The sequence below is a fragment of the Bufo bufo genome, chromosome 10 (genome assembly GCF_905171765.1).
Source record: "Bufo bufo chromosome 10, aBufBuf1.1, whole genome shotgun sequence".
In the NCBI taxonomy this organism is placed as follows: Eukaryota; Metazoa; Chordata; class Amphibia; order Anura; family Bufonidae; genus Bufo; species Bufo bufo.
Genome location: NC_053398.1, coordinates 10,293,605 through 10,308,219, shown reverse-complemented (window position 1 = coordinate 10,308,219; position 14,615 = coordinate 10,293,605). Strand labels below are relative to the sequence as shown.

Sequence of the window (14,615 nt, the reverse complement as noted above, 5' to 3'; positions counted from 1 at the left end):
TGAAGGATGATGAAAAGGGTCACCATTGAGCAGATCCTGATGATACTCACATGTGGCCTCTGTCACTGGAGCAGACATCTGGCTGCAGCTCCCACTGACTGTCTGTACAGTGACTGTATATTCTCTTCCGGGCAGTAATCCTGTGAAATTCACTTGTGTAGTACTAGTTGCTGTTGTCTTATTCACGGCTCCTGTTAGGCTGACGGTATAATTATCCACTTTTCCTGCTGGTTTTGTCCATGTGGCTCCAAGAAAATCAACCGACTTGTAATTGGTCAGTGAGAGGCTGGAAACTTGTCCAGGAACTGAGAATATAACAAATCATAGACTGGTTAAGCCACATTTACAAGGCCTGAAGTTTGGGCTGATTATCTAGAAAGAGTGTTCCTATGAACGCTTGTTCCTGATAATCAGCCTTTGTAAAGGAGCACAAATGACCCGATGAACAAGCGTTTAGCTTGTAGTTGCAGACACCTTAATACTTGTTCCTGGGCAGCAGATCTTGCTGTCTAAACAGCACTCTGCTGTCCGGGAACAATGATTTTGTATGGGGATAAGTGATAGCAGCAAGGGTTGCTTGTCCTCATACTGTGGAGGTGATTGCTCTATCTAAATACAGGGCCTCAACCTCCTCTTAACAAGTAGCCAATTGTCTGGAAGAAATCCTTCATTAACAACAAATCGGCTGTTCCTCACAGCATCTAAATGCACCTTTAGTTATGGAACCCTGAAAGGGGTTATCCAAGTACTTAAAATTGAGGACCTATTTGTGTGTTCAGTGCTAGTGTCACCTTATGGCTAGGGCTACAGTGACATGAGTCACGCAACATGAAGATCACGTTGTTGCATGGCGAATCACTTCTTATAATTGTCAGTGAGGTCACCATGCAACACACTGTGACGTGCAAGTTGCAAAAAATCCAACACAGCTGGATTTTTGGTTGCAGGTTTTAAATTGCATGTGACTTTGCCATCACAGACCACAGTACTCGTCGTGTGCCACTGCCACCTGCCTGTGACTGTTCTGCATTTTGGTTGCCTATTTACAGCCAAATCACTATTCTGAAACTTGCTGTCACACAATACATGTCACAGTGTAGCCTGTTGTGTCATGTCAGCCAGTACAGAGATATACCGCTTAAAGGGGTTCTCTGGAAATTAAGAAAATAAAATTACTGAAAATACTTAAATATTACATTATGATAAATATATTCCCAAATACATTTCATTAGTTATAATGGCATGTTTCCTCTAGGTAGCAATAATTAGAAGAAATAAAATGGCCGCCGCCCTATTAGTACACACAAAAATTGGATTTTTTGTACTCACCGTAAAATCTTTTTCTCGTAGTAGGCATTGGGGGACACAGCACCATGGGGTATATGTCCAACTACCACTAGGAGGCACTAGACACAAAAAAATGTTGGCTCCTCCTAGGTGGGCTATACCCTCTCCACCGGCACGAGGCTATTCAGTTTGTACCAAAAGCAGTAGGAGAGAGAAGAAAAGCAAGGAACCAACAACTCCCGAACCAGGAAAGATCAAGAGACCATCCCGGAGAAGCGGAAGTAAAAACATAGGGTGAGATCTGTGTCCCCCAATGCCTACTACGAGAAAAGGATTTTACGGTGAGTACAAAAAATCTAATTTTCTCGTGCATAGCATTGGGGGACACAGCACCATGGGACGTCCCAAAGCAGTCCCCGAGGGTGGGAAAAGAACAGCTATGCCACCGGTTGGGCATACAGGTGCAGGAGAACCATGTGCCCCAAAAAGAAAAAACACGGAATGGGCAAGAGGTTCCATAACAAGGAAGAAACCTCAAGGAAGAAGCAGTGAAGACTCCCAGCACCCCAGGACAAATGCCTGGAAGAAAATCCCAAATGCAAGAAGAAGGCAAAAGGGAGCACCGAGCTCAGCCAAGGGCTGGAGAAAAAATTATGACAGCACCGCGTGTTGGAACTACCTAACGCTCTAAATTGTCTCAGCACCAAAGAGCGAAAAAACCTGTGGCCAACCCCTGACAGGCCAGGGGAGAAAGGAAACAGGGAAGCACTGGAAGCCAAACGAGTGAGGGAAGCCATAGCAAGGCTCACATGTGAAGGGAGCAGGTCTCCCCTCACCGCAAGGTAGGTGATGAAGTTAAGCGCCCTATTGAAAGGTGAAAACCCAAGGCTGCTAGAGGAAACCGCCAACCCTTGGAGAAGGAGGGGGTTGTAGGTAAAGGCCAGGAAAAGAGAATTATAAGACCTGCGTCCCAAAAACAGGAGACGAGGCTCGAGCCTCTGAAAACAAGATATCACTGTGAAGCGTAAGACCAGAGGAAATTCTAGGCATATGAATTATCAGGAAAAAGAAGAACCAGATACAGGCCCAGGAAATCTCAGCAGGGACACACTGGACTGAGAGACATGGGAGTAGAAGGAGAGTACTCCAAACAGCCTAAAGAGGAAAGGTTCTACAACAGGAGGAGGTCCCTCCCGAAGGAGACCATACGGCGGAATTGCAAACCGTAGCACCAAACCACTCAATACCAGGTACTTGACGTGGGAGGATGGGAAAAGAGACACAAATCCCAAGAGGACCACAAGGCTATTGGAACCCATAAAGGGAACAATCAACCCAGCCCCCCCCCCCCCCCCACCCAAAAAACAAACAAAAAAAAAACGATTGTCATGCAGAACCTGAGTGGTCAAATGAACGGGGACAGGGACTCCAGAAAAGAGTACCCGGTATAGGCTCACAAGGAACCAGGAGCTGAACCACCAGAAGACAACACAAGCCAGAATATCCAGGAAAGGTGAAATGAAACTACCATAGGGGAAGGGACATTGGCCATGGACAACTAGCCATTCCAAGAATAGTGACTAGCAAACTGTATACATTGTCCCAGAGAGGGCAAGTACAGCAGCTCGGGATGTACCACTAAATTGACAGACATCCATATGCATAAGGAATGCAGAAGTCGCCATGAAAAAGCCAGGTGAGACTACACAGAAATGTAGGACTGCTGGTACTAAAATGGGGATAAGGCAAGGAGAGGGAAAGGGGGGGGGGCACCCCACCGGCCCCTTCCAACTTAAACCAAATAAAGACTCCGACAACTTAGTTTTATCAACCAATCCTTTACTGGGTGATGATCGGCCACAGCTAATTTTTTCTTTTAACAAAACAGTATCAAAAAACACCACCTCCACCACGAACCATTCCTCCGATGCGGTATACCACCCTGGATCCCCCAGGGTGTACGTACGCCAATAACTCTTCAGCACGACCTTTCCTTTTCAAATGCCGCCACTTTCCACCTTACATCGAACCTCAAAAGAGAGACATAATGAACTGAACTGGTCTTGAAACCACATATCACCATTTTTATTTTTTTATATTATTTTATAAATGTATAAAATAAGCCTGATATAAAAATAAACCTGAACCCTAAGGGCGGGAGGGCCGGCAACTCGGCTTACCCTGTCAAGAGGAAGTCCCTAACACTGACCTCCCCTATATATAACTACCTATACTCCTCCTCCCACCGGCTCTTCCCTTCCTTCCTTACTCCACCTACTACTTCTTTAACCCCTTACTATCCTCTCTCCTAACAACTAACCAGGGCCTAATCTTTACCCCTAACCAGGGAAACATATAGGGAGAGGAGGGGGAAGGGGGACCAACAGTCCCTCATCACCCTCCTTACCGTGTCGGGTGCTCTCCAAAACCAGCTGCGACCGGCATACTGAAAACTCCCAGGGGGGAGAAAGTACCTGACAGGTGCAGATGATGGCAAGGTCCAAGGGGACTGCCCCTCTGTCATGTAGTACAACTAAGCAGAGAATATAAGGGAATACCGAGAACACCTGGCCCCAGAAGGAACTACAGGACCCTGTCCGATGCCAGAGCAATCAGCTGAAAATTCACCTACCAGGCAGGTGTGTGGCGCTCAGTGGTCCTGTCCCTGACCCGTCAGGGAGGACGCCCAGCGATGATAAATGCCGTTGACCACAGAAGGATTCCGTGTGGCGGAGGACATCCAGCGATGACCGAAAACTGCTGCAGCGGCCGGTGCTCACCAAGCTACGTGCCCCAACAAGGTAGAAGATCCAGTGGAGATCACTGTACTCCACCAGGAATGGGCTGCTCTGTAATAGAAAACAACGCAAGTACTCCTCTATAACATGGGCTAACGCGGAGCGCAGCATACCGTAGTACTTTATAGAGATGGCAAGAGCAACCCTAGCCCAAAGGCCAACAACCACCTGGCCATGGTGTAGGGAGCGTGGTTGTATGTGGACCACCCGCCGGATCAGAACAGATCAGCCATATACTGGAGCTACCAGAAGTAGCACTAGACCGACAAGGTGGGGGTTGGGCTAGCCCACCCCTGCCAGATATGGTAACCATGCACATGCTGAACCAGGATGGCCTGTTGTAGACAGTGCCTTGAGAAGTACAAGGAGACCATTGAGCACGATAGTAACGGAGTGGCAGATGTATGGGAGAACCAAAAGGATGGAACCAACATCCGCAGCACAGATTAGAACCCGGGGGCAGAAAGCACCCAGTAATACAGAAACTGTATGGGGAACAGATTGCACCATAGGGCCCGGCACTTGGGGTACTACAAACACACGCATAAAATATAGGTAAAATGGCGGCATGTTGCACTCTAAGGAGAGTGGAAACATAGCCACAGCATCTGGGAATGCGACAGCATTTGGAGGGTACAGGTACTCAACCTGTAAAGTAGAAATACGGCTGTGTAGTGCAGAGATACGACCAGACAGGTGTAATGGGTACAGCATCTGGAGATGGTAGAGGTACTACATTTAAGATCGGAGCAATGTGGCCGCATGGTGCACCCTAGAACCAGAGAGGTGCAACAGCTACCGCGTTAGCAATGGTACCTATATTCCGCCCGGGAAGGGGAAAATAGGGCCGCACGGTACCACAAAGAACAAGACAGGTGCACACTACAATCAGGTAGGTGCAATGGCAACTGAAGGAGGCCCTCTATTTCGCCTGAAAAAAAGGGAAACAGGGCAGCATAGTACACCATAGAGCCAGACTGGTGTAACGGCTGCAGCATCGGAGACGGTGCAGGAACTCTATCTATGAAGGGAGTAAGATGGCTGTTTGGTGCACACTATGATGAGGTAGGTGCAATGGCCACGGCAATTGGAGGAGGCCTCAATATCTCGTCCGGTAAGGGAGAGAAAATGCCACATGGTACACCATAAAGCCAGACAGGAGTAACGGCTACAGCATCCGGAGATGGTGCAGGTACTCTACCTATGAAGGGATCAAGGTGACAACTTGGTGCCCACTAGAACCAGACAGGGGAAATTCTATGGCAATTGAAAGTGGCCTCTATATCTCGCCCGTAGGGAGCAATGTTGCCGCATGGAACACAATAGAGCCCGCCAGGGGTATTGGCTACAGCATCTGGAGATGGTGTAGGTACTCTACCTATGATGGGAGCATAGTGGCTGGGAACAGACAGGTGCAATTGCTACGGCAATTGAAGGCGGCCTGTATATCTCGCCCGGAAGGGAGAAATAGTGCCGCATGGAACACCATAGAGCCAGCCAGGAGTAATGGCTTCAGCATCTGGAGTAGGTGTAGGTACTCTACCTATGAAAGGAGCAAGGCGGCTGGAAACAGACAGATATAATTGCTTTTTACTCACCAGCCTACAGGAGGCGTTTGGCTGAGCTAACAGCTTGCCTAGAACAGGGACCCCCTGTAATGAGGTAGAGTGGCGAATACCAGCACCAGGATGGGGACCCGGTGGAAACACTCAAATGTGTAGAGCATAGCCCGAGGTATAGGGGAACCAGGAAGGCTTGTCAGGTACAGCCTATGGCAGTGGTGCAGGTACCCCCCTGTTAAGGAGAAGGCGTACGTACCAGAGACACCACGTAGGTGACTCAGTATGCTAAACACGGGGACGGCTGCCTTAACTGTGCGGTTGAATACCTGTGCAGTCAGGGGAGCACCATCTGAAAATCCACTAGAGGGGATACCAACCCTGGGTAGGAGAGGTTCCTCCGTGCACGTTAGTCTTGACCTCCCAGAGGGCTTCTGATTGGAGGAAGACCGCCTGATGCTCTGTTCCGAGGGAATCGGTGCAGAGGTGTCCCCAGAGGCAACGGATGGGGTGACAGGAAAGGATTTGTCACCAGACTCAGGCCTGTCCTGGGGAGGACCCGAGGATGCCGAGGAGGGGTGGAACTCTGTTAAGACCACCCGAGGTTGTACTGTGAGCTACCCCTTGCCAGACCCGGTATCGGAGAGTGCCCCATCTGCAGGTAGGACCCTGGGAGGGCAGAGGTGGCCGCAATTTGGGTAGGTAGCGGTCCAGCGACTCCGCCAGGGATTGGGAGAGTCGGACAAGGTTCCCATGGCTTTGACAGGGAGGGAGCCCATTCAGGGGGGACCTACACAAAAGGATTGGTCAGGGGACACGATGGGGTCTGGGAAGAGGTACTGCACACAAGCAGGGACAGGCTGACCGCATGGCAGCCTTCGTAGACAGCGGATGCACGTGAAAACACGTGGCGATCCGAGGAGAGGCTGGGAGAGGAGACCCTCATAGAGCAGCCAGCAGAGGCTGTCTTATCTGGACCTGGATGCCATGTTCCCCAAAGAGGTGCAGCAGCAGCTAGAGGTGGTTAGGAGGGCTGCAGGAGAAATGAAGCAATTGAGGGGGGGGTTTAGCCACCCCCTCCAACAGAAAACCCACGTTAGACCAGGAAAGGGTGGAGGAGATAGCCCCTCCCGAGGGCCGGGCGGGGTCAGAAAAGCCCGAGAAGCAAGGAGGAGGGGCCGGGAATTTTGCGGCCTAGCAGGCCCTCCGGACCCACAAAACTAGGTGAGGAGGGTAAAGGGGGGGGGAGAAGCGACGTCTGGGGATGGGCGGATCAGGGCAAACGGAGCACCTGGGAGCCGGGAACGGGCCATGGAAGATGAGGCCTAGTCCCAGCAGAAGCCGGGTACTAAAGTAGCGGGGAAGGCCGGGGAGAGGACTGTGTGGCCAAGGAGGAGAGGAAAACCAACCAAGGGGGAAGAGAAAGGAGGGGAAACAAAAATATAACCCCCACACCAAGAAAAAAAATAAAAAAAGGGGGGATTGTCTTGGAGGAAGATGGAGGCTTCCCAGGACCCCCGGCTAAGGTTGATCCCACCCCCCTGGCCACAGGAGGGAACCTAACCCTGGGCGAGGGACACAGGGACAGGGGAATATACTCACCATCCGATATCTTCAGGCGCCGCAGGGTCACCCCTTCGGCAGACTCAACACGGGAACCGTGACAATGGCGGCAAGCCACTGCGTTTGCAGTCTGTGGGGACTGGGTGACCGGCGATGGTACCGAAGTACGCGCCCGCAGGGGGGGGGCAACTAAAGTGGAACACGATGGAGCCCCCGCCTGCAGCAGGTATAACGGTGGAGATCACCGAGACCTGCAGAAGAGAGAAAAAAAGAATAAACAGGACCTGCAACAGGACAGCAGGACCTGCAAAAAAAGCAGGACAGGTCTGCCTCCTACGGACACTAGACTAAAACTGAATAGCCTCGTGCCTGTGGAGAGGGTATAGCCCACCTAGGAGGAGCCAACATTTTTTTGTGTCTAGTGCCTCCTAGTGGTAGTTGGACATATACCCCATGGTGCTGTGTCCCCCAATGCCATGCACGAGAAACCTGTCCTAATCACATAACGGAGGAGTTACTTCACAACACTGAGCTAAACAGCTGCCTCATCATCATCTCTGCTTAACAGGGTTTATGAGACATGAAATACAGAGAGGACAGATGGGTGGAGATGTGGCTAATGAGAAACAGCTCTTGTATACAGTCTCCATTACCACAGCCTGTCCTGTTCGTCCTCTCTGTGCATCATGTCTCCTCATGAACTCCATTCCTACACAGATTCAGATGAAGATCTCATCATCTGTATTCAGGATCATAATCCCTGACAGGCATAGCAGAGAGGAGGATGAGGCAGCTCTGTAGCTCAGTGTTGTGAAGTAACTTGTCCTGCTGTGTGATTAGGACACGTTTTGTGTCTACTAATAGGACAGCAGCCATTTAAATTCTGCTAATGATTGCTCCCAAGACAAAACGAGCTATTATAACTAATGAAAGGTATTTGGGAATATATTTATAATGAAGTAATATTAAAGTATTTTCATTTTTTTACTTCCTGGAGAACCCCTTTGACCTCCATAGTTCAGCTGGATTAATTTTAGAGGCAGATAAGGGGCATGGGCACTTGACAGGATGTGTCGCTGCCAATTTTCTATAAAAAAAATTGAGTGAAAAACAATTTTCACCATATTTACATCAATTGGCATACTCTGAACACATTGGTATTACCTGTGCAGGTAGATAGTGACACCGGCTCTGATTCAGTGATGTCATCGGCAGCTCTCGTATACACCATGAATGTATAGGTTTCTCCTGCCGTCAGATTCATTATTGTCGCTGATTCACTTCTCACTATTGTATCGTTTATCATTACTGATGATGAGGTGAGATTGGTATGGACTCTGTAGCTGTAAGACGTCTGATACTCATCAGGTTTACTCCATGTCAGAGACACAGAAGACGAGGTCACATTACTGATCTGCGGAGAATTTACCGACATTGGTTCTGAAATAAAGAAAGTGCAAACATTCAGTGTCGATACAGAATGAGAGCAAAACTTGCAGGGGCACATTTACTAAGACCGGCTAGTCTTAGTTTTACCCTCTGCGCTGCCGTAAGATCCAGAAAATTCAGAGTTGTAATTAAAGCCTGGAGACCAAACTGCAGCCACATCACTTAGGGAGACTATGGACTAATTTACACAGGCAAGTTGAACATACAGGTTCATAGGTGTGCTAAACAAATTCAATGTTTTCTATTCAGAAGGGCATATAAAATACATCTGTGTTTTAAAGAAGCAGCATGCACTACTTTAATCTATTTTGGGGATAGAAAACGCTCAGTGAAGTTTTTGGTGGGTGTTCAAAATATAGATGCAGTTCTATATTATCTGTATGTAATCAATAGCACATATGCATGTCAGCCATATTGCTTCCATATTTCAAAGGGCCTGTGTTATATCATTGCATTTCCTTTTTAAAAGACAGAGTTCGGGTCTACAAGGCCTTGTTCACATCTATGTCAGGACCTCCATCCCAGATTCCATGAAAAAGGGGGAAAGCCTTGCATGGGGGATTTATTTCTCTGCTGAAAAAGCAGACTCCTGAACGGAAACTGAACTGACCCCATTACAGTTAATGGAATTTGTTTGGTTCCATTCAGGTGAGTTATGTGCAGAATCCTGAGGATAGGTCATCAATGTAAATCCTGGCAAATCCCTTTAAGCAATAACGTTCAACATATGCTCCTAGCTTGTCTTATTAACAGACTCTACTTTTTATGAAAACTCTTTCAAAATCCTTTCCTCTACCCTTTCCTTTCCATTACTCTGCTCAATCTCCATTTTCTCTGTAGTATTCCTCACATCATGTCACATTTTATGAAAAGTTGCAAACAGTCATGAGAGAACCTACTTGTATAGACAGATGTGCTGACAGGCGAACTCGGATACCCCCGGACTCCGACTGTGACCACAGTAATGCTGTAATTAGTCCCTGAGGTCAGCTTCTGAAGGGTGACATTTGTTGCGCTGCTCGTCACAATTATGTTAGTTGATGGGAACATCCCATAGCTTATATTATATGACTTAGTCACACCGATCATATTTACTGGCTCTGTCCAAGATAAGGTCAGATTCTTAGTTCCGATGCTGATAAAGGATAACTTTCCAGGTTCAGTTGGATCTGCACAAACAACAACAATACAGACAGGTGAGAACATATACAGCACATGACGTATACGGGGAAAGTGACTGTAACAGAGGTGAAGGATGATGAAAAGGGTCACCATTGAGCAGATCCTGATGATACTCACATGTGGCCTCTGTCACTGGAGCAGACATCTGGCTGCAGCTCCCACTGACTGTCTGTACAGTGACTGTATATTCTCTTCCGGGCAGTAATCCTGTGAAATTCACTTGTGTAGTACTAGCTGGTATTGTCTTATTAACGGCTCCTGTTAGACTGACGGTATAATTATCCACTTTTCCTGCTGGTTTTGTCCATGTGGCTCCAAGAAAATCAACCGACTTGTAATTGGTCAGTGAGAGGCTGGAAACTTGTCCAGGAACTGAGAATATCACAAATCATAGACTGGTTAAGCCACATTTACAAGGCCTGAAGTCCAGGCTGATTATCTAGAAAGAGTGTTCCTATGAACGCTTGTTCCTGATAATCAGCCTTTGTAAAGGTGCACAAATGACCCGATGAACAAGCGTTTAGCTCGTAGGTGCAGACACCTTAATGCTCGTTCCTGGGCAGCAGATCTTGCTGTCTAAACAGCACTCTGCTGTCCAGGAACAATGATTTTGTATGGAGATGAGTGATAGCAGCAAGGATTGCTTGTCCTCATACTGTGGAGGTGATTGCTCTATCTAAATGCAGGGCCTCAACCTCCACTTAACAAGCGGCGAATTGTCTGGAAGAAATCCTTCATTAACAACAAATCGGCTGTTCCTCACAGCATCTAAATGCACCTTTCGTTATGCAACACTGAAAGTAGATCAACGGAGCGAGGCGCAGATGTAGCATAGTGTAAATTGACTTAGGGGGAAGTGTGAAGACAGGAAGGGGTTAGGTTTAGAAGTTTGGGTGAGGAGTTTGATTGGGGGGTGAAGGGGAGGTGCAGTAGGTTTCACGGGCTGTATATATTCTGGTGTAGGGGTGGGGCGTCACCAGTGGCCGTTTGTACCTGAGTGAGTTGACATTAAGTTGATAGTGGGTGTTTGAGTAGTGCTAGGACATGGCTTTGTTGCAGGATTTATTAGCGGGGGTCAGGGCAGCGGCAGAACAACACGGTTCTGAGTGGCTGCAGAGAAGTTTTCAGGCTGCTTTGGAGGCTCCTAGTGCGCCTTCGGCAGTGCTTGTTGGGATGGTTAGGGCGAGGAGGTCTGTACCGCCTGAGCGTTTGAGCCCGGAGGCGACCCCCTGGGTGCGGCGACGTTTGAGGAGCCCCCCTAGGGACCCTCCACTGCCGTCGGCTGGGGTTGCAGCCAGGCGTTACTGCCAGCCGACGCAGCGGGAGGAATCTTGTTCCACGTCGCGCACCTACAGGGGATGTACGGGGTAGCCTCTGTGTTAGGTCTCCTTCACGGCAGGGGGGGGGGGGGTTCGCAGAGCATTGCGGAGTTCCGGTGTGTGGAGCAAGCCGGCGGCCGAGGCATACCTGAGCGGGAGGACGGCAGGAGTAGTGCTGGGAGAGCGGTGGAAGAGGCGGCCCCATTTACCTCTTGGGGGGGCCTTCCTGCGAGCGGGACATCTAGGACGAAGCGGGTAGCGTTGCGGTCTGTGCCTACCGGCCGGCGGCGGTCTTCTGCTAGGCGACTGGTGAGTGAACTTTCCGGGACAGTGACACCTGCGGGGAGGCCTGGTAGTGCAAGCAGAGGACATCTGGGCGGTGCGTTGGCTGTGGGAGCGGACTTAGCTCCGCCCACAGTGCAGCTGGATGAGGAAATCGCATTGAGGTACCAGGATGCGGCTCACGGCTGTCTGGCCGGGGAGCTGGAGCTTGGGGTTACAGGGGTAGAGTCTGGAGGTGAGCGGGAACGGCGGCTACCTTGTGGTGGGCCTATCATTGACGAGTCACCGGCATTACAACCCTGTCATACGGACCTTGGCGGTGGGTTTATGGTGGACCAGACCTTGGAGGAAGGAGAAGGAGGTGTGGGAAGCTGATGACAGGCTGGAAGATGCGGTCGGCGCATGTCCTTCAACATTCCAGGACACCGGCTGAGTCGTCGCTGAGAGGAGCAACGCTACGGTCAGCGGCTGCTGGGAGGATGCCCCAGGGACAGCCAGATGAGAGGACATTGTGTCAGGCCCCTGGGATAGGGGTTGGAGGTGGCCAGCTGGGTGGGGTGGGGGAGGAAGGTTTAGCGCAGGAATTGTTGTCCGGTATGTGGACGCTTTTAATCACCTTGGAGATCCTTTGCTATATGGATGCCATAGGGGAGGCATATCGGATCTACGGAGGTGGGGGGGGGGGTTTGTGGCTCCGGTATGACGAGCAGTTTCGCCAGAGGAAAGCGGTTAGGCCTAGTATACGGTGGGACCATAAAGACATCGGCCTTTGGATGCGGCTGATGGCGGCTCCAAAAGGGTTTAATTAGCATTTTCGGGGTGCGGCCGGGGGTTCCTTGGCGTCGGATACAACCAGCGGGAATAGAAAGGGATGCTGCTGGCAATTCAACGAAGGGTACTGCAAGTACCTTTCCGATTGCCGCTTCAAGCATGAATGCTCAGGTTGCGGCGGTGCCCACAGCTTGGCGCGGTGTTTCAAGCGCGGAAAAGGGAGGGGATTTGAGGTTGCGCAGAAGAGGGGTGACTCCGGTGAGGTTGGACGTGATGGAGCCGTTTCTAAGGAATTATCCATATAGGGATGCGGCGGAGTTGTTGTTATGGGGTTTTAAGGATGGGTTTAGGATCCAGTGTGCTTCGGTGGGGGTGGGGGTTGCTGCTCGTAACTTGTCTTCTGCGTTGCAACGTCCGGAGGTGGTATCGGATAAGATCGCGAAAGATGTGGCGGCAGGGAGGGTAGCAGGCCCCTTTGTGGAGTGTCCTTTGCAGGATTTATGGGTTTCGCCATTGGGTTGGTCCCGAAAAAGGAACCGAACAAATTTCGGCTCATTCATAATCTTTCTTATCTGGCTGGGAGCTCTGTAAATGACGGTATGGACGATGATTTAAGTTCCGTGTCATATACGTCGTTTGATGAGGCGGTTCGGTGGCTGCGTAGTTTTGGGCAAGGGACGTTGTTGGCAAAGACGGATATTGAGGAAGCGTTTCGCTTACTGCCAATTCATCTGGATAGTTTTCACTTGCTTGGTTTTAAATGGGATGGGCAGTTCTATGTTGATTGTTGTTTACCAACGGGATGCACTTCTTGTGTTCGTTGTTTGAAACGTTTAGTTCGTTTTTGGAATGGGTTGTGAGGCAAGAGGCGGGATGGAGTTCGGTGTTGCATGACCTCGACGATTTTTTGTTTTTGGGGGCTGGCAGGGTTGCAGGTATGTTCGGTTTTGCTGCGCACGATGGAACGGGTGGCTGCGAGGTTTGGGGTGCCGCTGGTGCCAGAAAAAACTGAAGGGCCTTCTACGTCGGTTACGTTTTTAGAGATTGTGATTGATAGTGTAGCAATGGAATGTAGGTTACCTCTGGATAAAATAGTCGATTTGAGCAGCGAGGTGGTTTTCTTGCGTAAGGCGAAGAAAGTGCAGCTTCGTCGTGTGCAGTCTATATTGGGTAAATTGAATTTTGCCTGTAGGATTTTGCCTATGGAGCAAGTGTTTTGTAGGCGCTTGGCCATGGCCACAGCGGGGGTGAAGGTTCCTTTTCATTTTGTGCGGCTGTCTGCCAAGGTGCGGGCGGATTTGGAAGTGTGGGAGTGTTTTCTGAGTGAATTTAACGGTCGTTCGGTGTGGATGGAAGCGCCCACTTCTAGTGTGGATTTAGAATTGTTTACCTATGAGTCGGGTTCGTGTGGTTACGGCGCCTTTTGTCAGGGGCAATGGAGTGCGGGTCCTTGGCCAGATGAGTGGAGTGTTGCCGGCTTACTTGGAAACGTAGCTCTGTTGGAGTTGTTCCCTATTGTTTTGGCAACTGAGTTATGGGGGGATTTGTTAGGAATAAACGGGTGCGTTTTTGTTGCGATAATTTGGGGGTGGTGCAAGAGGTTAATAGTCAGTCGGCTAACTCACCCCCAGTGTTGCGGCTGCTTCGGCACTTGGTCCTTAACGGTTTGAGGTTGAATGCTTGTTTTGTGGCGGTGCATGTACCTGGTGTTGATAATTCCAGTGCTGATGCCCTTTCTCGTTTCCATTGGGATCATTTTCGCAGATTGGTCCCGGGAGCGGATGCGAAGGGTCTGCCTTGTCTTCAGTGGCACTGGAGCGTGGCCTTGGGGTCTCCTCAGATCTGATTCAGCGGTCCGTGAGTAGCAGCATGTGGTCGGCTTACTCTTCTGTGTGGTCTCAGTGGGAACGTTTAGTGGATCAGGTGGGGGGTTGTGAGGTAGTTGAGTATTTTCACTTGTTACTGGTTTATTTTGTGGGAATGTTGTTTAGTTCGGGTGAGTCTTTTTCTGTGGCATCTAAAAGGGTAGTGGCAGTGGCTTTCTGGTTGCGGCCGCGTGGTTTGGCTGATGTGTCAAAAAGTTTTTTGGTGCGCCAGGCTTTGAAGGGGTATCGTCGCAGTGCAGTAAGGAAGGACACTTGTCCAGTTTCTTTTCAGGTATTGCAGAAGTTGTGGGATCAGGTGGGAATAGTGTGCAAGTCATGGTACGAGGTGTGTTTGTTTCGAGCTGCGTTTTCTTTGGCTTTCTTTGGTGCCTTTCGGGTTTCCGAGCTGGTGGCCAGCAGTCGGGCGCGGGGCGGTGGTTTGTTGCTAGATGATATACGTTTTTGCGAAGACGGTTTGCGATGTGTATTGCGTAGGTCAAAAACTGACCAAGTGGGTAGAGGGGCATGCATTTTGTTGCG

General features: G+C 49.8%; 1 protein-coding gene across 1 annotated transcript in view; it reads right to left on the bottom strand.

Moving 5' to 3' along the window:
- The window catches only part of LOC120980947 (receptor-type tyrosine-protein phosphatase beta-like), a 237,948-nt gene that overhangs the window by 124,638 nt on the left and 98,695 nt on the right, over window positions 1-14,615 (bottom strand). The window contains exons 11-14 of the mRNA XM_040410341.1: window positions 9,956-10,210; window positions 9,556-9,825; window positions 8,372-8,647; window positions 51-305 (exon numbers count right to left, since the gene is read on the bottom strand). Coding sequence (XP_040266275.1) covers window positions 51-305; window positions 8,372-8,647; window positions 9,556-9,825; window positions 9,956-10,210 — 1,056 coding nt within the window. The remainder of the gene's footprint in view (window positions 1-50; window positions 306-8,371; window positions 8,648-9,555; window positions 9,826-9,955; window positions 10,211-14,615) is intronic.